The sequence below is a fragment of the Trichechus manatus genome, unplaced genomic scaffold, assembly GCF_000243295.1.
Source record: "Trichechus manatus latirostris isolate Lorelei unplaced genomic scaffold, TriManLat1.0 scaffold00067, whole genome shotgun sequence".
Classification (NCBI taxonomy): domain Eukaryota; kingdom Metazoa; phylum Chordata; class Mammalia; order Sirenia; family Trichechidae; genus Trichechus; species Trichechus manatus.
In genome coordinates, this window is record NW_004444003.1 from 14064314 (window position 1) to 14090205 (window position 25892).

The 25892-nt window shown below is 39.7% G+C and overlaps 1 protein-coding gene across 1 annotated transcript; it reads left to right on the forward strand.

Moving 5' to 3' along the window:
- Positions 1-6774: 6774 nt before the first annotated feature.
- On the forward strand, positions 6775-22993 carry TUBAL3 (tubulin alpha like 3). The gene is given in 3 exon segments (XM_004379722.1): positions 6775-7009; positions 19706-19856; positions 22051-22993. Coding segments are annotated over 3 exon segments (1221 nt in total). The 5' UTR covers positions 6775-6882.
- The last annotated feature ends 2899 nt before the right edge of the window (positions 22994-25892 follow it).

A 25892-nucleotide genomic window follows, 5' to 3' on the forward strand; every position in this document is an offset into this window, starting at 1 on the left:
CTAAGATGGGTATGGGAAAGATGAGAGAGAGGAGAGAGGAACAGGAGCCAAAAACATACACACAAACAAAAAAGAGCGCTAAGGGAGCTTGCTATTGGAGTGGAGAGATGAGAGACTGAGAAATGAGGAAAAATAAAAATAAAAAAAAAAGAAAAAGGGCAAAAGAAAAAAATGAATAAATTGAGAAACTGGAAAAGAAGAAAGACACAAAGGCAATAAGAGATAAGAAAACAAAACAAAGAAACAGAAAAAGCCAAAACAAACAAAAAAACCAAGAAAAAAAAAGCTCCTAGGGATGTCCCTGTGTGTCTGTGCAGAGTAAAGGAGTAGCTTCCAATCTGCGTGGTACTGCCTGGCTAGAAGGGGCTCCCAAGCCAAGAAAAGAAAAAGAAAACAGACAAACAAATCAAAACAGAACAAATCAGAGCAAACAAACAAACAAAAAAGCCCGAGGGGTCCTACCAGCGTGGTGGCACGGGCTGGGAAGCAGTTTCACAGTCAAGTGGTATTTCACAGCCTTTCAGGAAGAAGCAAAGATGGCGCACGGAGCCAAATATTTGAGAGAAAGGTGGGAGATGTGGTGAGAGATAAGGAAGAAATCTAAACAAGCAGAAAAAAGCAACACCAGCAGCCAACAAAATGCACTCAGGGAGCTTGCCAGTGTGGGCAGGTGGAATCCAAGTGACACTGGGGTGCTTCCCAGCCAAGACACTGTGGCTGCAGGAGCAGAGCAGGCTAAGTGGGGGTGAAGAAGGGTGGAGGATGGGAAAGCCTATATCGCTGGTTACCGGTTGTTCTGTCTCCTGCTGGAAGCTCCATGAAGCTGCTTTCTTGTATCTCCTGTTCACAGATCTCCAATAGGAGTGCAAGATGGCGCATCCATGCTGCCGTAGCTGATAGGGGACCTCTGCATGTATTTCTCCTCGGTGCCTGTTCAAGGTCAGTTTCTTATTCCATTCGGTGCTTGGCTGAGTTCTTTATCTCTTCATTTGGTGTGTAGGATTTTAGGATTGTTGTGTGACTCTGTTTGACTTAGTTTTTCTGCTCTTTGCTGTGAAGGTACGGTGTGGTGCTTCTGACTATAGTGCCACGTTGCCCGGATGTCTTCATTACCAATTTGGATGCCCTTTATTTCTTTTTCTTGCCTTATTGCTCGAGCTAGGACTTCCAGCACAGTGTTAAATAGGAGTGGAGATGAAGGGCATCCTATCTTGTTCCTGTTCTCAAGGGGAATGTTTTCAGCCTCTCTCCATTAAGAATGATGTTGGCCATTGGTTTTGCATAGATGCCCTTTATTATGTTGAGAAATTTCCCTTCTATACCTATTTTATTGAGAGTTTTTTTCAGGAATGTGTGTTGACTTTGTCGAATGCCTTTTCTGCATCAGTTGAGATGATCATGTGATTCTTTTCTTTCCTTTTGTTTATGTGGAGAATTACGTTGATTGATTTTCTAACGTTGAACCATCCTTGTATACCTGGTATGAATCCTACTTGGTCATGGTGTATTATTTTTTTGATATGATGCTGACTCTGCTGGCTAAAATTTTGTTGAGAATTTTTGCATCTATATTCATGAGAGATATTGGTCTGTAATTTTCTTTCTTTGTGGCGTCTTTGCTTGGTTTTGATATCAAGGTTATGCTGGCTTCATAAAATGAATTCGGGAGTATCCCTTCCTTTTCTATGTTCTGAAATAGTTTGAGTAGAACTGGTGTAAACGCTTCTCTAATATTTGGTAGAATTCTCCAGTGAAGCCATCTGGGCCATGGCTTTTTTTTGTTGGGAGTTTTTTCTTTTTTCTTTTATTTCCTTTTCAGTCTCTTCTCTTGTTATGGGTCTGTTCAGATTTTCAACATCACTTTGTGTTAGTTTGGGTAGGTAGTGTTTTTCTAGAAATTTATCCATTTCCTCTAGGTTTTCAAATTTGTTGGAGTATAGTTTTTCCTACTACTCTGTTATAATCCTTTTTGTTTCAGTTGGGTCTGTTGTAATGTCCCCCATTTCATTTCTTATTTGGGTTATTTGGGTCCTCTCCTGTTTTTCTTTTGTCTGTCTCGCCAGTGGTTTGTCGGTTTTGTTGATCCTTTCAAAGAGATAACTTTTGGTTTTGCTGATTCTATTGTTTTTCTATTCTCTAGTTCATTTTTTTCTCCTCTGATCTTTATTATTTCCTTTCTCTAGTGGCCATGGGCTTTTTTTTGCTGTCCTCTTTCTATTTGTTCAAGTTGTGTAGTTAATGTTTGGTTTTGTTCCTTTCTTCTTTTTTGATGTGTGCATCTATTGCTATAAATTGTCCTTTGAGGACTGCCTTTGCTGTGTCCCAAGGGTTTTGGTGTGATGTTTTTTCATTCTCATTTGATTCTAGGAATTTTTTGATTCCATCTCTGATTTCTTCTATTACCCAGTGGTTTGTAAGCAGGGTGTATTCAGTTTTCATGTAATTGATTTTTTTCCTTGCTCTTCTTGTTGTTAATTTCTACCTTGATGGCGCTCTGGTCAGAGAAGATACTCTGTATTATCTCAACATTTTGGATCTTTTTGAGGATTGCTCTGTGGCCTAAGATGTGGTCTATTCTGGAGAACATTCCATATGCATTGGAAAAGAATGTGTACTTTGCAGCTGTTGGGTGGAATGTTCTATATATGTCTATGAGATCAAGTTGGCTGATTGTGCCCTTTAGGTCTTTTGTATCTTTGTTGAGTTTCTTCCTAGATGGCTGTCCTTTACCGAGAGTGGTGTGTTGAAGTCACCTACTATTATTGTAGAACTGTCAATTTCTCTTTTCAGTGCTTTTAGAGTTTGTTTTATGTATTTGGGAGTCCTGTCATAGAGTGCGTAGATGTTTATTATGGTTATGTCTTCATGATTGATTGTCTCCTTAATCATTATATAGTGTACTTCTTTGTCTTTTATGGTGGATTTTTTTTTAAAGTCTGTTTTATCTGTGATTAGTATTGCCACTCCGGCTCTTTTTTGGTAGCTATTTGCTTGATATATTTTTTTCCATCCTTTGATCTTTAATAAATTTACATCTCATAGACAGCATATTGATGGATCCTATTTTTTTTATCCATTCTGTCACTCTCCGTCTCTTTATGGGTGCATTGAGTCCATTTACATTCAGTGTAATTATTGATAGGTGTGAGTTTATTGCTGTCATTTTGTAGTGCTTTTTTTGTGGTGCTGACATTTTCTTTGTTCCTCTTACTCTCCTGTGCTGAATGCCTTTTCTTTGAGGATTTTTTTTTATTTCTTTTGTTTTTATAGGTTTTGTTTTTACTGAGACTTTATGTTTTTCTTCCTTATTTTGATGAGTGGGTTTGTTAACTTTCTCTATGATTACCTTGAAATTTATCCTTACCTACCTGTGTTTGAATCAGTCTATTATTACTTGGTATCAGCTTGCTTTCCTCTCCATTAGAAGGTTCTATACCTACACTGTTTATTCCTCTTTTATCATTCTGATGTTGTTGTCATTTACAGATTAACCTCTCTGGTTCCATTGTAATTCCTTTGGTTTTGGATAGTCCTTAAGAGTTCATTTCCTAGGTTGGTATCTGGCTGGTTCGATCCTGCCTCCTAGATTCAGCCTGTGTTCTGATGTTATTTGGTCTCAGATCAAAGGACTCCCTTTAATAATTCTTGTAAATTTGGTGTAGTTTTTATATAGTCCCTTAATTTTTGTTTATCTGGAAATGACCTAATTTCACCATCGTATTTGAAGGAGAGTTTTGCAGGATATATTATTCTTGGCCACCAATTTTTTTCTTTCAGGGTTTTATATGTGTCATCCCATTGCCTTCTTGCCTGCATGGTTTTTGCTGAATAATCTGAGCTTAGTCGTATTGTTTCTCCTCTGTATGTGACTTCTTGTTCTTCACGAACTGCTCTCAGGATTCTTTGTTTGTCTTTGGTTTTAGTGAGTGTGATTATGATATGCCTTGGTGATTTTCTTTTGGGGTCTTTCTTATATGGGGTTTCGTTGAGCTTCTTGGATGGTCTGCTTTTCATCTTTCATGATATTGGGGAAGTTTTCTGTCAACAATTCTTCAATAATCTTCTCTGTTTTCTGTTTTCTCCCCCTGTTCTGGAACTCTGATCACTCACAAATGTTTTCTTTTGATTGTATCGCACATAATTCTCAGGGTTTTTTCATTTTTCTTTGCTCTTTTTTCCGATTTTTCCTCATACAGCTTTGTATCCAAGTGTTTTTCTTCAATTTTACTGATCCTGTCTTCCATTGTTTCAAACTTTCTCCTCAGCCCCTCTATGACACTGTCCATTTCTGAAATCTTGTTGTTTATCTTTTGGATTTCTAATTGCTGTTTTTGTATGATTTCTAGTTGTGAATTTATTTTTCATTTTGTTCCTGTATTATTTTCCTGAATTCTTCTATGTTTTATCTGTATTTTCCATGAATTTGTCTGCCTTTTCCATGAATTTGTGTATTTTTCCTCATTTTTGTCTTCTTTTTGTTTCAACTCTTGAATAGCTTTGTATATTAGAGATTTGAATCCCCTGTCAGGTAGTTCTTGTGCCTTTTCTTCTACTGGAAAGTCATTGGTTGTTTTATTTTGGATGCCTACTGGAACCATCCTGTCCTGTTTTTGTGTATGTTTTGATATTCTCTGCTGTCTTCGGGACATTCACTAGTTATTTTCCTTGTTTACTGATTTTAGATTTGTCTGTTTCATCCGGGTTTTTTCTTTTATTTGGTTATGTCTGAGCAGGAGGGTTGTGTGTTCTTTGTTGTTTGCTCGTCTGTGGGTACAATACTTTTTGCCTCCTTCTCCAATAGGTAGAGTCAGTTGCTCAGGTATGGTACAGTAGGACAGGTCCAGCTGAAGGGGAGTTGCTGGGATAGGTTTTTTGTGACACGTACTAGGGCTGACAGGGTGGGCTGGGAATCAGTGCAGGGCAGGTTCTAGTAGGCCATGCCTGTGCTGCTTGGGGGTGTGATGTTCAGTGCATGGTGCAGGTAGACAGGAAGGAGGGTGATACTGTGATGTGTGTAGCTAAGATGGGTATGGGAAACAGGAGAGAGAGGAGAGTGGAACAACCATCCAAAGTATACAAACAAAAAAGAGTGCCAAGGGAGCTTGCCACTGGAGTGGAAAGATGAGAGACTGAGAAATGGAGGGGAAAAAAAAGAAAAAGCGTAAAAGAAAAAAATGAATAAATAAAAATTAGGAAAAAAAAAAGCAAAGACCCCAGGGATCCCACTGGTGTAGCTGCGAGGACTGGTGAGGTTGCTCCTAGGCTGTGAAGTACAACCTGGGTAGAAGGAGTAGATGAGTCACACAGCGCCAGGTATTCAGGAGACAGGAAGAGAAGGTAAGTATAGAGAGACAAGAAACTGAGAAATGAAGAAAGGCAAAAAGGGAAAATGAGAGAAAGAAAACAATACAAACAAACAAAACAATAGCAACAACAAAACCAAAAAAAAAATAAAAGAAAAAAGAAACACCCCCAGGGATCCCAGTGTTCATCTGTGCAGATTAAGAGAGTAGCTCCCATGTCGCGCCGTAGAGCCTGGCTAGAAGGGGGTCCCAAGCCAAGAAATGAAAAGAAAACAAAGAAACAAACAAATAAAAACAGAACAAATCAAAACAAACAAAAAAGCCCCAGGGATCCCACCAATGTGGTGGCACAGGTCGTGAAGCAGTTTCACAGTCGAGCGGTGTTTTACAGCCTTTCAGGAAGAAGCAAAGGTGGCACGTGGAGCCAGGTATTTGAGAGAAAGTAGGGGGAGGTGGTGAGAGGTATGGAAGAAATCAAAAGAAGTGGAAAAAAGCAACACCAGCAGCCAACAAATGGCATTCAAGAAGCTGGCCAGCGTGGGTGGGCGGAATCCAAGCTGCATGGGGGTGAAGTTGGTGCTTCTTGGCCAAGAGACTGTTTCCACAGGAAGCAGAGGAGGCCAAGTGGGGGTGAAGAAGGGTGAGGGGTGGTGAAAGCGTATATTGCTGGTTACCAGTTGTTCTGTCTCTTGCTGGAAGCTCTGTGAAGCTGCTTTCCCGTACCCTCTGTTCACTGATCTTCCCCACAATTAGAAGATTAGAAGATAGGAGTCCAAGATTGCAGATTCATGCTGCTTTAGCTGATAGGGGACCTCTGCATGTATCTCTCTTTGCTTTCTGTTCTCTGTCAGTTTCTTATTCCATTCGGTGCTTGGCTGAGTTCTTTATCTCTTCATTTGATGCATAGGGTTTCAGGATTGATGTTTGTCTCTGTTTGACTTAGATTTTTGGATCTTTGCTGTGGAGGGACGGTGTGGTGCTTCTGTCTAAAGCGCCATGTTGCCTGGAAGTCCTCAGATATCCTTTCTTGTTTAGAGAACAGATAAATAGTAAATGTAAAATCTCAAGGCATGAAAAGGTAACATCTTTAATTTATCTGCAATGAGTTTTAATTTGTGACAAAGGTATTCATTGATTTTTTGTCCAAATAACTAGCTAAATTTATTCTGGGTGAATCAGTCTGGTATATATATAGTCTTAACTCAGTTCTTAGCTCAGTACTCAGTAGTTGCTTAACTTATATTGCTGAATGGAACCTTTTAGTAGAACTTGAGGCTGTTTTCAATTGCTGTACCCTGGCTTTTGGTTTCCATGAGACACTTTTCATTATCCTTATAAAATATTTCTCTTGTTGGCTTAAGCTAGCATGATTTCTTTCATTTGTAACCAGAAGTTCTGAGTAACATAGCTCATCTTATCTAAGAAGGCCTTTTCAGTTCTAATTTGCTATGGTTTATTTCAGACGGAGTGCCTTTCCATTCACATTGTCCAAGCTGGTGTCCAGATTGGGGATACTCTTTGGGAACTCTATTGCCTGGAACATGGAATCCAGCCAGATGGCATCATTCTTGGCAGTAAAATGGATCGACTGGAAAATGCTAAAATAGAGCATACGAATGCACCTTTCGATAACTTCTTCTGTGAGACGAGAGCTGGGAAGTATGTTCCTAGAGCTCTCTTCATGGACCTGGAACCAACTGTTATAGGTAATGTAAGTTTTAAATTCTAGTGTACTCAACCACGTTCACAATCAAAACAAGCAAACAAATCAAGTATCAGTGGGTGGGATTATCAGATTATACTAATCTATCTGAATCAGATCATTTAGACCTTTCCCAAATGTAGAGGATCAGTCAATGGCCATTTAGGGTGATTAGCATACATACTCAAAGGGAAGATTAGGTTAACCTTTTTTTCTGGTGATGAAACTAATTAAAACCATATTAATTTCTTCATACACATCTGTTGTAACAGAACACAAAATCTGTTCCTGGATTTGAGAACTAATTTCTAGAGGTCACTGGCAAAGAATCTGAAAGTTTTGCATTACTTGTTTATAAAGAATAAAATATTTGAAAATAATTCTCAAGAAGCAAGGAGCCAAATAAGTCTTCCAGTTGTGGGGAAGATCAATACAATTTTATGATTATTAATGGAAGACTTTGTAGTACATTGCATAAAAACTTTTGAAATAGAGCTAGAAAAATAGTGGAGCAAGAAAGAGCCTTATTGACTTAAGAGAAAAGCTAGAGAGAAGGGTTGATTTGGGTTTGTTACTGTATGTTATTGTTATTAGCTGCCTTTGAGTCAGCCCCCCAACTCATGGCAGTCCTATGCACAGAGGAACAAAATGCTGCCTGGTCCTGTGCCATCCCCAGTGATCTGCTGGGGATTGGACCATTGTGGTCCATAGGGTTTTCATTGGCTGCTTTTTGGAAGTAGATCACCAAGACTTTCTTCCTAGTCTGTCTTAGTCTGGAAGCTTTGCTGAAACCTGTTCAGCATCATAGCAACAGGCAAGCCTCCACTGACAGACAGGTGGTGGAATCAAACCCAGGTCTCCCACATGGAAGGCAAGAGTTCTACCACTGGGCCACCAATGTCCAGTTAATTATTGCTGTGTAACAAACCAGCCCAAAACTTAGTGGTTTAAAACAGTAAGATTCCTATTTTGTTCATGAATCTGAAATTTGGGCAGGGCTCAGAGGGGACCACTCTTCCCTGTTGCATGTGGTGTTAGCTAGGGAGGCTCCAGAGAAGGCTGGAGGATCCACTTTCAAAGTGGCTCATTCACCTGACTGGCAAGTTGGTGCTGGCTGTTGACTGATAGCTGACCTAGGACTATGGGTGAGGCCTTATTTCCTCCTGATATGAATCTCTCTATGGGCTGCTTGGCTGAGTTCCAAGAACAAGCATCCCATGAGAACAAGGAAGAAGTGCATGGCATTTTTATAACCTAGCTTTGGAAGTCAAATAGTATCACTCAGCTGTTCTTTATGGTTGAAGCAGTTACAAATATCCACCCAGGGAGGGGACCATGTAGACCCCATCTCCTGATGTGGGAATAGCAAAGCCTTAGAAGAACACATGAGATGGAAAATGTTTTTGTGACCATCTTTGGAAAATACAGTCTGTTCATACTAGATTGGAGTTCATTTCCATACCAGAACAAAGACAGTATCATGTAACAAACTGATGGAGAAAGTAGATTGATGTCAATATGAATAAAAAGATAAGTTTTATTAAAAGTTTGAAGTTAAGAATTATTGAGGCCAAGATGCATATCTCAGATTCAGTATTACTCTGCAAGCTGTTGTGAAACCAAATGTAAGTTAGTACTGATAACTTTAAGAACATGTCACACTAGCATGGAGGCTAAGAGAGATTGTCTCATATAACCTACACTGTATTTTGACTTGTGTTATAAGGGCCCTAAGAGAACATCTGAGTTTCCTTTACAAATGGGAGTTTGTAACTGTGAACCTTAGCTGGAGTCAGGTGTTCCAGAAACCTGGGCAGAGTGGGCTATGTCCCCTGTGGGTTTTGGTTAATGTAGATGATGGAGCAATGTGAAAAGTCATGTCCTAGTATTACTGAGACTGTAGCAGATTTTTTAAATTTGTGTCAATCCAAAGAAGCTAAGAAAATAGGAGGTTTAAGGATTAGGGTTAGAAGTTGAGGAAGTCAGAGGAGAGATAGATGGCAGGCAAAGACTGAGAGAAGTTCCCTGATTGTCCAGAACATAGCCTGAAGGGAGGTTGACTGTGAGAGTCCTGAGCTGCTTAAGACAAAGAGGCAGAGTGCTTCAGGATTTAGGGAGAGGGCACTTATTTTCTTTGTTTTATTCAACAAATAAGAAAGCCTCATATGTGTATATGTGTTAGGTTCCATTCTTGACACTGGATATATATACATGTATATGTGTGTATATATAACGAGCCTTGGTGCACAGTGATTAAGCACGCAGCTGCTACTGAAAGGTCAGCGGCTCAAATCTACTAAGTTGCTCTGTGGGAGAAAGATGCGACAGTCTGCTTCTGTCAAGATTACAGCCTTGGAAACCCTATGGGGCAGTTCTACTCTGTCCTATAGCGTCCCTATGAGTCAGAATCGACTAGATAGCAATGAGTTTGGTTTTGGTTTTATATGTATCTATATGTTATAGTCCTAATCCTTAAACCTCATATATAATCTCTCTCCTCATGAAGCCTGCATTCTAGTGGGGTAGAGACCAATAAAAACAAATAGATGACCAATGGTGATAAGTGGTATACAGAAAAATAAAGCAGGGTGATGGAAGTACGAAACGTTGTGTTTGTGTGTCTGTGGTAAGGGGAAGTGGGGCTATTGCTTTTTCTATAGGGTTGTCACGGAAGACTTTACTGAGAAGGTGACTTTTGTAGGGATCTAAAGGAAATGAGTCATGAGTCTTACCTCTATGGAAGAGGTCAGAAAAGTCTTTGTGGACAAGGTGATATTGCATCTGAGTCTTGAAGAGCGAGTGGGAAGATTTTAAGGGTTCACAGATGAGAGAAAAAGAAAATCATGAGCAAAGACACATTCAGAGACCTGTGAGTGTTTTTTTGGCTTGAACATGGGAAAGGTGTTGATAAAGAGGAGTCATAGGTGGTTTAAACTGTAATGGAGGTAGATCATAGGATCTTCTTGAATAAGATGTTTGATCTGAATTTGATGGAAATGGGGAGCCACTGAAGATTCTGGAGCAGAAAGAAGGCAGGTTTAGAATGTGGTTAAGAGGCTGCTAACCAAAAGGTCAGCAGTTTGAATTCACCAGCTGCTCCTTGGAAACCTTATGGGGCAGTTCGACTCTGTCCTGTAGGGTCTCTATGAGTCAGAATCAACTTGATGGCAATTTTTTTTTAAAGATTAATCTCAGGGACTTAATTTTTTCATTAATAAATTAAATTAATTAATTTATAGAACATTTATTTAGCACCTACTATGTGCCGGATGGAAACCTTGGTGGTGTAGTGGTTAAGAGCTATGGCTGCTAACCAAGAGGACGGCAGTTCAAATCCACCAGGCGCTCCTTGGAAACCCTATGGGGTAGTTCTACTCTGTCCTTTAGGGTCGCTATGAGTCAGAATCGACTTGACTGCAGTGGGTTTCTATATGCCAGATGGAGTCCCTGGGTGGTACAAATGGTTAAGCACATGGCTGCTAACGGTAAGGTTGGTGGTTCACATCTACCCAGAGGTGCCTTGGAAGAAAGGCTTGGTATCTACTTCTGAAAAATCAGTCATTGAAAACTTTATGGAGCATAGTTCTACTCTGACATGCGTGGGGTCACCATGAGTTGGAGTTGACTTGATGGCAATTAGTTTTGGGTTTATATGCCAGGTACTGATCTAGAGAGGTGGAGAGAATGTTGGAGACAGTTATGAGAATGTTGTAATATGTGGACTTCACCTAGGGTTGTGACACTGAGAATGGAGAAAAGACACTGATTTGAGCAATTCTGTTAAAATAGAGCACAGCAACTAATAATGTGCCAAATGAATGTCTAAGACAGAAGTCAGAAGTGCCATCAAGATTTTACTGGCTCAGTAATGGGATTGATAAGTGAAATAGAAATTCCAGAGGAAGACTTAGCTTTGTGGGAGTAAAGATAAGTTCAGTTTTGAGCACAAAGAATTTAAAGAATCACCAGGTTGGTCCCAGATGAAGACAAAGATGTGTGGCAGGATTACTGAGTTATCCAACACAGATGATAGTTAAAGTTCTGGAAATGGATAACCAAGTTTAGCCTAAAGTGGTTTTAGAATCAAGGAAATGTGTTTTGTGGTTGTAGTTTTATTTTTTCTTTAATTGTGATAAAATACATATAAAAATTTCCATTTCAACCATTTATAAAGGTACAATTCAGGGATATTAATAACATTCACAATGTTGTATAATCATCACCATTATCTGTTATCAAAACGCTTTCATTATCCCAAACAGAAAGTCTGTACCCATTAAGCAATAACCTCTCCTCTTCCAATCCAGCCCCTGGTAATCTCTACCCTACTGTTTTTCTCTATGAATTTGTCTATTCTATATATTTCAGGTCAGTGGAATCATATAATACTTGTCTTTTTGTGTCTTGTTTATTTCACTTAGCATAATGTTTTCAAGTTTCATTCATGTAGTAGCATGTATCAGAACTTCATTCCTTTTTAATGGTGGAATAATATTCAACCGTATATATTATACTACATTTTGTTTATCTGTTTATCTGTTAATGGATTTTTTGGGATGTTTCCATCTTTTGACTATTGTGAACAGTGCTGTCATGAACATTGGTATATATGTATCTGTCTTAGTCCCTGTTCAAGTCCCTTGGGTATATACCTAGGAGTGGAATTGCTGGGTCATTAGTAATTCTATGTTTAACTTTTTGAGGAACTGCCAAACTGTTTTCCACAGAGAGTGTACCATTTTTACATTCCCACCAGCAATGGACAGGGCTTCAAACTGGTTTGAACCAGTTCAGTATGACTGACGAAGCAAAACCGAAACAGACCCCAAATTTTACAATTTGGGAATCTGGAATGATAACTGGAATGGGAAAAATTATGGATCGAAGCCCTGAATTGGGAGACTCAGAAGAGGCATAGTGAGCCCTTTCAGGAGCCTAATGCATGAGATTGAATTATTGGCAGAACTTTGGAGAGCAACAAACATTCAAAGTGGCATGGTTGGCTGCTGTCATGTTTTGAATTGTGTCCCCCAAAAATATGTGTATCAACTTGGCTGGGCCATGATTCCCAGTATTGTGTGATTGTCCACCGTTTTGTCATCTGATGTGATTTTCCTATGTGTTGTAAATCCTATCTCTATGATGTTGATGAGATGGGATTAGTGGCAGTTATGTTAATGAGTCAGGACTCAATCTGCAAGATTAGGTTGTGTCTTGAGCCAATCTCTTTTGAGATATGAAAGAGAGAAGCAAGTAGAAAGACATGGGGACCTCATACCACCAAGAAACAAGAGCCAGGAGAATAGCGCGTCCTTTGGACCCAGGGACACTGCGCTGAGAAGCTCCTCAACCAGGGGAAGATTGATGACAAGGACCTTTCTCCAGAGCCGACAGAGAGAGAAAGGCTTCCCCTGGAGCTGACGTCCTGAATTTGGACTTGTAGTCTACTAGACTGTGAGAGAATAAATTTCTCTTTGTTAAAGCCATCCATTTGTTGTATTTGTTATAGCAGTACTAGATAAGACAGCTGCCATCTTTGAATGGGGTACTGCTGTTTCCAACTCGGCTCAAGATCTGACAGGCAAGAGATTTGGTTGCTATGCAATGTGTATGCTGCCCTTGTTTTCTAACAGGGAGATTAGGTTTCTAGCAGGGCTTTGACCTGTAATTTTTCCAGTTCTGGTTATCATTCCATTTCACCCAAATTTTAAAATTCGGGTCTGATTTGGTTTTGCTTTTGGCCATGACTGAACTGGAAAGAACTGTTTCGAAGCCCTGGCAATGGAGAAGGGTTCCAATGTCTCTATATCCTTGCTAACACATGTTATTTTCTGTTTTTTATTTTTTTTTTAACTATTATTATCATAGTCATTCTAGTAAGCATGAAATGGCATCCCATTGTGGTTTTTATTTGTATTTTCCTAACGACTAATGATGTTGAGCATTTTTTCATGTGTTTATTGGCCATTTGTATGTCTTCTTTGAAGAAATGTCTAGTCAACTTCTTTGCTCATTTTTTAATTGGGTTGTTTGTCTTTTTGTTGTTTTAGCTGTGTGTTCAAGGTAGAATTCTATTAAGCATATTTGTAAGCAGAAGTGAGGGAGAGAGGTTTCAGAGGAAGTGAGAGGGAAAGGGATCAAGAATACTGAAAAGAAGGGTTTGTTATGCTTATCCCTTTTTTTCCCTCTCTTCTTTGAGATAGAAGATGGAGGAATTTCGTAGTAGGAAGGAAGGTATTTGAGAGCACTTCATTCAGAAATCCCGTGATTGAAATAATGGTGTGTGAGAACTTGAAGAAGGGAGAAAAAGTTTAGAACACTCATTTTAAGAAATGGAATAGAGGGTCAAAATGAAGAATGAAAGGTCCGCTGAGTGTAGGTTTGGAGTGATCTAGATAGCTGGTTCCTGACTGTCTTCAGCAGCACTGACGAGCAGGGAGGGGATGGTGGTATTTAGCGAGCCTGCATACTGGTTAGAGCAGACAAGGAGGGATTCCAGGCTGGCAGCAAGCATATGGCTCTGAGCAGGGTGTCACGTTAGATGATGATACAAATGAAATTAATGTTGGGGGTGGGCTATGGAAAAAAGGAGGGGCTGATGGATTTGAAGTCACAATGAGAAATAATTTAACATAATTCAATACATATTTCAGTTAAGTGGTGAGAGTATAAAGATGAATAAATGCTGATCCTTGCCATTGATGATGAAGGCTATTATTATTAGTTGAAGACTATATGAGCATTTTCTTTAAGCCTTTCAACAATCCTATCAGTAGACACTATTGTTAATCTTCATTTTATAGGTGAGGAAATAGTCTTGGGGAGGTTAAATAACTTGCCTAAGATCATTGAGTTATAGAGGATAGAACTAGGTTTGATTCTAGGTTTGCCCTTTGTCTTAGTCTGGGTTCTTTAGAGGAGCAAAATCAATGAAGTGCACATAAGTACGTATATAAGAAATTTACTTCAAAGAAGTAGCTACACAGTTGTGGAGGCTGGCAAGTCTGAAATTTGTGGGTAAGGCAACAGACTAAAGACCTCTGCTGGCTCACGTGGTTGCGGGGGCTGACAAACCCAAAATCTGCAGGTCAGGCAGCAAGCTGGAGGCCTCTGCTGGCTCCTGGGGTTGTGGGGGTTGGTGAATCCAAAATCTGCAGGTCAGGAGGCAGACCAGAGATTTCTGCAGGTTTACATTCCAAGAATCAGAGGTCAGGTGACGAGAAGAGCGAAGGGTTGAGAAAAAGAGCGAGCTTTGTGAGAACATCCATTTATATACTGGAGGCAGGCCACACCCCCAAGGAAAGTCCCTTTCAACTGATAGACTACTCACATCAGATCACAAAATAGAAAGTGATTACATAGTGCCTGCCAAACCACTGAGAATCATAGCCTAGCCAAGTTGACATATAATATTAATCATCACACCTTCGTATAAAAGCCACTCTCTTCATCACTAGATTATGCCATCTTTCTGTTAAAAGGGCCTACAATCCAGCAGGGGTGACAAAAATGTAAATGGGTATAATAACACTAATAAACAAAATTGCCAATGTATAACCTTTCCTGACCTAAAGAAATGTCAATTTCATATGGTTAAACCTAATAATAATAGTTATTATTTCTACAAGGTACAAAGGTATCACTGAGGAAGGAATGACTAACTCTGGAGTTATCCAATATCTCCTCATGAGAGAATAGCATTTTCAAATTCACAGAGGCATGAAGACATGTAGCACCTTTAACAAGTTCAGTGGAACTGGAACTTAGGGTGTGAGTAGAAGAGCAATGGGAGATGAAACTGGAAATACTGTCAGGGGCAGGCTCAAAAGCATAGTCAAGGGGAAGGAAGAAAGTTGTAATCAGAGAACGGATTTTGCAAGTTTAAGATTTTGGAGGTGGAATACTTCTGAATGATGGTGATTCAAGTGGAGTGGAGCTGAATGACATTGGAGCTAAAGAAGTTGTGGAACTGCCAGATAATTGTGTTTAAAAACCATCGAAGTCCCTCAGAATATTGGCTAAGGACACTAGGCCAGGTACTGAATTCTCTGAGAAAGGTAGATAAGTACCCAGGAAGTTAGAAAGGATGGTATGGGTGCACTGTTAACTGCATTTGGGTCACGTGGGCATTTGAGCTTGTTGTGCCTTTGTTAAAGCCTCGTTCAAAACATACCAATAATAATTTAGATGTATATAGTTTTCCAGATGGCACCCAGTAGGCTAATTTGTAGATAGAAATATCTGCCTTAAAATATCAAAGTGCCATAGGGTGTTTGGTAGAAAAAGCATACTTCCAATATATATGCAGAAAATTATACCTTTTCTTAAACTTGTTTGGTGCCGTTGAGTTCATTCTGACTCATGGCAACCCCATGTGACAGAGCAGAACTGCCTCATAGGGTTTTCTAGACTGCGATCTTTATGTAAGCAGATTGCCAAGTCTTTCTCCCACAGAGCTGCTGGGTGGGTTCAAATCACCTACCTTTCAGTTAGCAGCTAAGTGCTTAACCCTTTGTGCCACCAGGTCTCATTTTTCCTGGACTGTTGTTAGGTGCTGTCAAGTCAGTTCTGACTCATAGGAACCCTATGTACAACAGAATGAAATACTGCCTATACCTGTGCCATCCTCACAATCCTCGTTATGCTGGAGCAGCTTGTCGCAGCCACTGTGTCAATTCATCTCGTTGAGGGTCTTCCTCTTTTTTGCTGACCCTGTACTTTACCAAGCATGATGTCCTTCTCCAGGGACTGGTCCCTCCTAATAACATGTCCAAAGTGCGTGAGATGAAGTCTCGCCATCCTTGCTTCTAAGGAACATTCTGGTTGTACTTCTTCCAAGACAGACTTGTTTCTTCTTCTGGCAGTCCATGGTATATTCAATATTTTTCGCCAGCACAATAATTCAAAGGTATCAGTTTTTCTTTGGTCTTCCTTATGCTTTGTTCAGCTTTCATATGCATATGAGATGATTGAAAATACCATTGCTTGTGTCAGGCGCACCTTAGTCTTCAAAGTGACAGCCTTTTTTTTTTTTTTAGACCATACTTTTTTTTTTTTTAAATTCTGCTTTAGGTGAAGGTTTACAGAGCAAATTAGTTTCCCATTAAACAGTTTATACACAAATTGTTCCATGACATAGGTTGCACTCATAATGTGTCAGTATTCTCCCCGTTACCACCCTGAGTTCCCCTTTTCTGTTTCTCCAGTTTTCCTGCCCCTTCCTGCCTTCTAATCTTTGCTTTAGGGCATATGTTGTCATTTTGGTCTCGTATAGATGATTGTTCTAAGGAGCCCTTTCCTCACCTGTGTTATTGTTTATTTATAGGCCTATCTATTATTTGCCTGAAAGGTGGAAATGGCTTCAGTTCCAAGTTAGAAGGGTGTCGAAGGGCCATAGTCTCAGGGGTTCCTCCAGTCTCTCTGAGACCAGTAAATCTGGTCTTTTTTGTGAATCTGGATTTTGTTCTACTTTTCCCCCACTGTAACTAGGACTTCTATTGTGATCCTGGTCAGAGTGGTTGGTAGTGATAGCTGGACACCATCTAGTTCTTATGGTCTCATGCTAGTGGAGGCTGTGATTCCTGTGGTCTATTAGGCCTTTGGACTAATTATTTCCTGGTCTTTGTTTTCTTCACTCTCCTTTGCTCTGGACAGAAGGATACCAATAGTTGAATCTTAGACGGCCACTCACAAGCTTTTAAGACCTTAGACGCTACTCATCAAAGTAGGATGTAGAACATATTCTTTATGAACTGTGTTATGCCAATTGACCTAGATATCCCCCGGGACAATGGTCCTTAGTCTTCAAGCCCAGAAACTCAGTCCTGCAAGATGTTTAATTATGTCTAGGTTGTTTCCATGGCTGTGTCTCCTGTGTGCTCTATTGTATATGTGAATATACATGTAGAACATACAAATATGTATGTAGAAATATTCACAGCCAAACTTGTATATGGAAGTGGATATAGTCTCATATACCCCCCACACCTATTCAGTATACATATCTACCTATGTATCCACTCATAAATTATTTATTTATTTATTTTATTGTGCTTTCGGTGAAAGTTTACAGAGCAAATTAGTTTCACATTAAACAGTTAATACACAAATTGTTTTGTGACATTGGTTGCCAATCCTGCGATGTGTCAACACTCTCCCTTTGTCCACCTAGGGTTCGCTGTTTCCATTCGTCCAGTTTTCCTGTCCCTTCCTGCCTTCTCATCTTTGCTTTTGGGTTGCTGTGCCCATTTAGTCTCGTATACACAATTGAACTACGAAGCACATTCCTCACGTATGTTATTGTTTGCCCTATAGACATGTCTCTATGGCTGAAGGGTGAACCTTGGGAGTGACTTCAGTGTTGGGTTAAAAGGGTGTCCAGGGGGGCCATACTCTCAGGGTTTCTCCAGTCTCTGCCAGATCAGCAAGTCAGATCTTTTTTTTAAATGAATTTAATTTTTTTTTTTTTAACTTTTCTCTCCCACTCTGTCTGAGACCAACATCTTTACTTTTTTAACATTTTAAAGAAGTCTTTTGCAGCAGGTTTGCCCAGTGGAATACATCGTTCGATTTCTTGACTGCTGCTTCCATAGGCATTGACTGTGGTTCCAAGTAAAATGAGATCCTTGACTCCGTTTATCATGATGTTGCTTATTGGTCCAGTTGTGAGGATTTTTGTTTTCTTTATGGTGAGGCGCAATCCATACTGAAGACTGTAGTCTTGGATCTTCATCAGAAGTGCTTCAAGTTCTTTTCACTTTCAGCAAGCAAGGTTGTGTCATCTGCATATTGCAGGTTGTTAACGAGTCTTCCTCCAATCTTGATGCCATGTTCTTTGTATAGTTCAGCTTCTCGGATTATTTGCTCAGCATACAGATTGAGTAAGTGTGGTGAAAGGCTACAACCCTGATGCACACCTTTCCTAACCTTAAACCACGTAGTATCTCCTTGTTTTATTCGAAAGATTGCCTCTTGGTGTATGTACAGGTTCCTCACGAGTACGATTAAGTGTTCTGGAATTCCCATTTGTTGCAATGTTATCCATAATTTATTATGATCCACATAGTTGAATGCCTTTGCATAGCCAATAAAACACAGGTATACATCTTTCTAGTATTCTCTGCTTTCAGCCAAGATCCATCTGACATCAGCAATGATATCCCTCATTCCACATCCTCTTCTGAATCTGGCTTGATTTCTGGCAGTTTCCTGTTGATGTGCTGCTGTGATTGCTTTTGAATGATCTTCAGCAAAATTTTACTTGCATGTGATATTAATGATATTGTTCGATAATTTCCACATTCTGTTCTATCACCTTTCTTTGGAGTGGGCACAAATAAGAATCTCTTCCAGTCAGTTGACCAGGTAGCTCTCTTCCAAATTTCTTGGCATCGACAAGAGAGCACCTCCAGCACTGCATCTATTTATTGAAACATCTCAATTGATATTTCATCAATTCCTGGAGCCTTGTTTTTCACCAATGCCTTTAGTGCAGCTTGGACTTCTTCCTTCAGTACCATTGGTTCTTGATCATATGCTACCTCCTGAAATGGTTGAGCATCAACCAATTCTTTTTGGTACAGTGACTCTGTGTATTCCTTCCACCTTCTTTTGATACTTCCTGCATTGTTCAATATTTTCCCCATAGAATTCTTCAAGATTGCAACCTGAGGCTTGAATTTTTTCTTCTGTTCATTCAGCTTGATAACTGCCTAGCATGGTCTTCCCTTTTGGTTTTCTAACTACAAGTGTTTGCACATTTCATTATAAACTTTACATTGTCTTCTCTAGCTGCCCTTTGAGATCTTTTGTTCAGCTCTTTTACTTTGTCATTTCTTCCATTCCCTTTAGCTACTGTATAGGTTCAAGAGCAAGTTTCAGTGTCTCTTCTGACATCCATTTTGGTCTTTTCTTTCTTTCCTGTCTTTTTAATGACTTTTTGCTTTCTTCATGTATAATGTCCTTGATATCATCCCACAACTCATCTGGTCTTCAGTCATTAGTGTTCAATGCATCAAATCTCTTCTTGAGATGGTCTCTAAATCAGGTAGGATACACTCAAGGTTATTTTTTGGCTCTTATGGACTTGCTTTAATTTTTTTCATCTTCAATTTGAACTTACATATGAGCAATTGATGGTCTGTTCCATAGTCGGCCCCTGGTCTTGTTCTGACTGATGATATTGAGCTTCTCCATTGTCTCTTTCCACAGTTTTTGTCAGATTGATTCCTGTGTATTCCATCAGGTGAGATCCACGTGTATTGTCACCATTTATGATGTTTAAAAAGGTATTTGCAATGAGTAAGTTATTGGTCTTGCAAAATTCTATCATGCAATCTCCTATGTTGCTTCTATCACCAAAGCCATGTTTTCCAACTACTGATCTTTCTTCTTTGTTTCCAACTTTCACATTCCAATCAGTAATTATCAATGTATCTTGAATGTATGTTTGATCAATTTTAGACTGCAGAAGTTGGTAAAAATCTTCAGTTTCTGCATCTTTGGCACTAGAGGTTGGTGGATAAATTTGAGTAATAATTATTAACTGGTCATCCCTAGACTAAGAAAAGCTAATTCAGCAGTATAAATTCTATTCCTTTACTTTAACATTTGGGGAGAGAATGAAGGCCAGGATACAAGGGGGCCAGAGTTAAACAGTTGAATTGAGCAGAATACACTGACCCTCTTTCATTTTCTGCAGATGAGATTCGTACAGGAAAGTACCGCTCACTCTTCCACCCAGAACAGCTCATTAGTGGAAAGGAAGATGCTGCAAACAACTATGCCTGAGGCCATCGCTCTGTGGGGCCAGAGATTGTCGATCCTGTGCTAGAGAGGATCCGGAAACTGGCAAGTGGCTCCTCCTCCCTTTAGACGAGGCCATTCCTGGGTGCCTCTGATCCTGTAGCAAGACTCCTCCCAAGTATCACCAGCATTACCTACCACTACAAGGATCCCTGGTGGTGCAATGGTTAAGCGCTTGGCTGCTAACCCAAAGTCTGGCTGTTGGAACCCACCGAGCAGCTCTGCAGGAGAAAGACATGATGATTTGCTTCTGCAAAGATTACAGCATAGGAAACCCTAGAGGTCACATCAGTTCTACTCTGCCACATAAGTCACTATGAGTCAAAATCAACTTGAGGGTACCTGGTAACAACAACAGCCTCCCACCACATTATTGCCACCGAGTCCTGTCACCTTGGAATATCACAATGGATGTGCAGAGATGGGGAAGTGCCCTAAAGTCAGCTTTGATTATACTTTGTTATGTAGGAAGGGTGAAAGGAACCTTTACACTAACTGTGTAGTCCCCATTTACCCTTCCTTCTGCTAATGCAGGGTTTATCTTGTTACCAGCAATGTCCAAAGCACTCTAAAACCTGTCATTTTTTTCTAAATTTTATTTATTTTGTTGTTGTTGTTGAGAATATGCACAGCAAAACATACACCAATTCAACAATTTCTACATATACAATTTAGTAGCATTGATTACATTCTTTGAGTTGTACAACCATTCTCACTCTCCTTTTCTGAATTGTTCCTTCCTCATTAATATAAGCTCACTGTCCCCTAAGGTTTCTATCTAATCTTTTGAGTTGCTTTCATCAATTTGATCCCATATAGATAGCTCTTAAAAGAACATAATTGCTCAGGGCAGACCTTTTTAACTAGTTAAGCTAAACCATTGTTCAGTTTTAAGATGACTTCGGGGGATATTTTTGGCTTAAGGTTTAAAGATTATCTCAGGGGTTCATCCACCCTCTCTGGCTCAAAGAAAGTCTAATAGAGTCCATGAGAATTTGAAATTATTTTTCACATTTTCCTCCTTTTGATCGGGATTCTTCTATGCAATCTTTGATCAAAATATTCAGTAATGGTAGCTGGGCACCATACAGTTTTTCTGGTCTCGTGGCAAAGGAGGTTATTGCTCATAGAGGCATTTAGCCACACATTGCATTTCCTTCTGCTATTCTTGACTCTCCTTTCTGTTATTCCAGGTGAATACAGACCAATTGTTGTGCCTTGGATGGCCTGCTTGCAAGCTTTTAAAACCCCAGGTACTACGCAATGAACTAGGAAGTAGAACAGAAGCACTAAACATGTTATTAGACCAATTAACTGGGATGTCTCATGAAACCATGACCCTAAACCTCCAAACCAAGGAACCAAATTCCATGAGGTGTTTGGTTGTACATAAGCAGCCTCATCTGTTACTTTTCTTTGTCATTGTTGTAAATATATCTATCACACGACTTTTGCCAATTCAATTTTTACAGGTGTACAACTTATTGACAGCAATCTAAAACTTGTCATTTTAAAATAGTAACTGCTATTTGTAAAGTTACAGGAGGCACTCCTTACCTGAAGATTAGTTAGTATATTAAAAAAAAAGAGTTGCCATCGAGTAGATTGCAACTCAGGGTGACCTCATGTACGTCAGAGTAAAACTCTGCTCCAGAGGGTTTTCAATGGCTGTGACATTTTGGAAGTAGATCACCAGGACTTTCTTCCAGTTATGCTATTTACTGACAGTTAATTCTTCTTCAAAGACCTGGAGACTAGTGAATCCTTTGCATATTAGGTGTTTTGGTGTTTGGCACGATCACTAGGTAATACAGTGCCTTTTATACCAGCATAGTAGATTGAGTGTAGAAGTGATAGGCGCTTAATCTACTGTGAAGGAAAACTAATTTTGCTTCAGTGTTTTGCTAGTCGTATTCTTTTCCCTGCTATGGATAAAAGGCCTTTATTTAGAGTACACACAGATAAATTCATGGAGGGCAGTAAAAGGCAATTGTACATGCTTTGTTCATAGTGAAACTCTAAGGGGCTTCCCTACCCCAGAAATACCATCCAAGTATATTTCAAAGTAGGTCTGTTTGCTGTGGAGTTAACAATGGTAAACAAGTCCCTTTGACAGTCTTTTTTTTTTTTTTTTTTTTTTTAGAAGGCGGGGGTCAGTGAGGGACTTGTTGCATCCTACCATTACCACTCTTTCTGGATTTATTTGGCTGAGTTCTCATATCCCATTTACCTTCCCCACATGGAACAGTGCAGTGGACTTCAAGGATTTTTGATTTTCTGAAGCTTTGGAGGAGGCACTGGATCAGGATTTACATCTCTCTTAATGGAGCGACTCTCGATAGAATATAGCAGGAAGACTAAGTTGGAGTTCTCTGTCTACCCAGCTCCCAGGACCTCCACTGCTGTAGTGAAGCCTTACAACTCTGTCCTCACCACGCATTCCACCACAGAGCACTCAGACTGTGCCTTCATGGAGGACAATGAGGCTATCTATGACATATGCCATCGTAAGCTTGGTGTCAGACGCCCTTCTTATGCCAATATTAATAGGCTGATAGGTCAGGTGGTATCTTCCATTACTGCTTCCCTCCTGTTTAAAGCGTCCTTGAATGTGGACCTAATTGAATTCTGGACCAATCTAGTACCTTATCCGAGAATACATTTCCCCATGACAACCTATGCTCCCATCATCTCTGCTGACAAAGCTTATCACGAGCAGTTCTCCATGCTAGACATCACTGCTGCTTGCTTTGAGTTCTCCAATCAGCTGGTCAACTGTGACCCTTGGCTTGGGAAGTACATGGCCTGCTGCCTACTGTACAGAGAGGATGTGGTCCCTAAGGATATACATGCTGCAATTGCAGCCATAAAGTTGAGGAACTCAGTCCAGTTTGTAGATTGGTGTCCAACTGGTTTCAAGGTGGGCATCAACAATCAGCCACCCATAGTAGTGCCAGGAGGGGACCTGGCCAAAATCCAGCAGGCTGTCTGCATGCTGAGCAATACTACAGCGATTGCAGAGGCCTGGGCCCACCTGGACCACAAATTTGACCTCATGTATGCTAAGCTAGCATTTCTGCATTGGTAAGTTAAAGAAGACATGGAAGAAGGAGAGTTCTCAGAGGCTAGTTAAGATTTGGCAGCCCTGGAGAAGGATTATGAGGCAGTGGGGCAAAGTTTTTGATGCAAGTATGACTGATGGAAATAAATGTTAAATTACAATATCATGCTTTCTTTTCAAGCCATTCTACATTGCCTTAGTTATCTAGGGCTGCTATAACAGAAATACCACCAGTGGATGGCTTTAACAGACAGAAGTTTATTCTGTCATAGTTTAGGAGGCTAGAAGTCCAAATTCAGGGTGCCAGCTCTAGAGGAAGTCTTTCTCTCTCCATCAGTTCTGGGGGAATGTCCTTGTCATCAATCTTCCCTGGTGGAGGAGGAGTTTCTCAGAGCAGGGACCCCGAGTCCAAAGGATGCACTATTCTCCTGGCTCTTGTTTCTTGGTGGTATGAGGTCCCGCTTGTCTCTCTTCTTTCTTTTATATCTCAAAAGAAATTGATTTAAGATACAACCTAGTCTTGTAGATTGAGTCCTGCCTCATTAACATAACTGCCTCTAATCCTGCCTCATTACCACCATAGAGGTAGGATTTACAACACATATGAAAATCACATCAGATGACAAAATGGTGGATGATCACACAATACTGGGAATCATGGCCTAGCCAAATTAACAGATATTTTTGGGGGACACAATCCAATCCATGACATACACTAAATAGAGTTTCTTTATTTAACAGAAAAAAGGAATCAAATCAGGCAACACTCTAACTTCCACACTAAGTTAAATTGGTCAATATTATCTTTCCTTGTCTGTCAGGATAATTCAACAATATTAGCTGTAGACTTTTTAAGGTTTGGAGTCCTTTGAACCACTAGATCACTTCTATGTTTCTGGTATGTGTATGTGTGCATATGTGTGTATTTTATCAGAATAGAAACTTGGCTTTAAATTCTGTGCTTTTTAAACCAAGAGACCATGAATCCCTAAAATATAAGCTTTCCTTTTCCTGTACCTGAGGTGGAAAACAGCACACGTTGGTTATTGTTATTTCCCCCATATTGATATTTTGTATATTGATTAAAGAATGAATATTTTCAATACTGTATGATTCTTTTCCTTCCTTCAAAAGTGAGCCTGAAGGTCTCAGTTTGCTTTTTATACAAACAAGTCGCTCTTAGGTCTTTCTGAAATCTGAGTCTGTGTGTCCTGCAGGTGAGAAGGTGAAATTGATGTCTTCTAGCTCCATCTTCCCTGAGGAGGTGTTTCTCAATGTATCATTTCAGTTGAGAAGTCAGTTGTCAGTCTTTTCCTTGCCCTTTTGAAGTTAGTGTCTTTTTTTTCCTTTGGAAAATTAACAATAATACGCTTAGTTGTGATTTTTTTTTATTGTACTTTAGAAGAAGATTTACAGAACAAACTAGTTTCTCATTAAACAGTTAGTACACATATTGTTTTATGACATTGGTTAACAACCCCATGACGTGTCAACAAGCTCCCTGCTCGACCTTGGGTTCCCTGTTACCAACTTTCCTGTCCTCTCCTGCCTTCTAATCCTTGTCCCTAGACTGTTGTGCCCCTTTAGCCTTGTTTTGTTTTATGGGCCTGTCTAATCTTTGGCTGAATGGTGAACCACAGGAGTGACTTCATTACTGAGCTGAAAGGATGTCCTGGGGCCATACTCTCGGGGTTTCTCCAGTCTCTGTCAGGCCAGCAAGTCTGGTCTTTTTCTGTGAGTTAGAATTTTGTTCTACATTTTTCTCCAGCTCTGTCTGGAGCTCTATTGTGATCCCTGTCAAAGCAGTCAGTGATGGTAGCCAGGCACCATCTAGTTGTACTGGACTCAGTCTGGTGGAGGCCCTGGTAGTTGAGGTCCATTAGTTCTTTGGACTAATCTTTCCCTTGCATCTTTAGTTTTCTTCATTCTCCCTTGCTCCTGAAGGAGTGAGACCAGTGCAATATCTTAGATGGCTGCTCACAGGCTTTTAAGACCCTAGACGCTACTCACCAAAGTAGCATGTAGAACATTTGCTTTATAAACTGTTATGCCAATTGAGCTAGATGTTCCCCGAGACCATGGTCCCCACAGCCCTCCGCCCAGCAATTCAGTCCCTCAAGGAGTTTGGATGTGTCTGTGGAGCTTCCATGACCTTGCCTTGTTCAAGTTGTGCTGGCTTCCCCAGTATTATGTACTGTCTTACCCTTCATTAGATGTGACTTTTTAATGTGGTTATCCTACTTGGGCTTCATAGACCTTCTAGAATCTTTGACTTGATGTCTTTTGTCAGTTTTGGAAAATTCTTGGTCAGTATTTTTTCACATATTGTTTCTGACCAATTCTCTCTCTTGTGCGCCCACCTGGCACAGAAGATGCAACACTGACTATTTATACATAAATTAAGTCTTTTCACGTTTTCTCAAATGTCTCTCACACTCTCTCTTTTTTGATCTTTTTCCCCTTCTCATTGCTTCCAGCTACATATTTTCTACCTGACATAAACTTTAGGAAATACTATGTGGAAACAATTTGGTCTGTTTGGGCTGTTAAACCTGAAAGACAATATAATTATATTGGATGGTAGTTGTTATATCTTTTTTTTTCCATTGAAAACTCAACAGAATTGATACATATCCATGTAATATGTAAAAAAAATCCCATTTCTGCATATTTTATATACAGGTGAAAATTTATTTATTTATTTATTTTAGTAGTGTTCAAAGTAGTTACACTTGGGACAATTCATTCCTATGATAGTAGGAAAGACTGTAGAGAATTAATAAGAATGTCTTATATTTGGCAAGGCAGAGGCATGAAATGACCTGTTTAATATTCTATTGCAAGTCTATAGAATGGATTAAAGCAATGAGTTAAGTATTGTTTTATAGCTTCTTTATAACTTCCATGGCTCTTTAGTTCTATTTCTCTTTTGGCATTACAAATTCTTTGTATTGTTATTTTTGTTTTTTCCTTATTTCTTCTATTGTGACTTCCAAGAGAGAAAAATTTTATTTTTAATCTT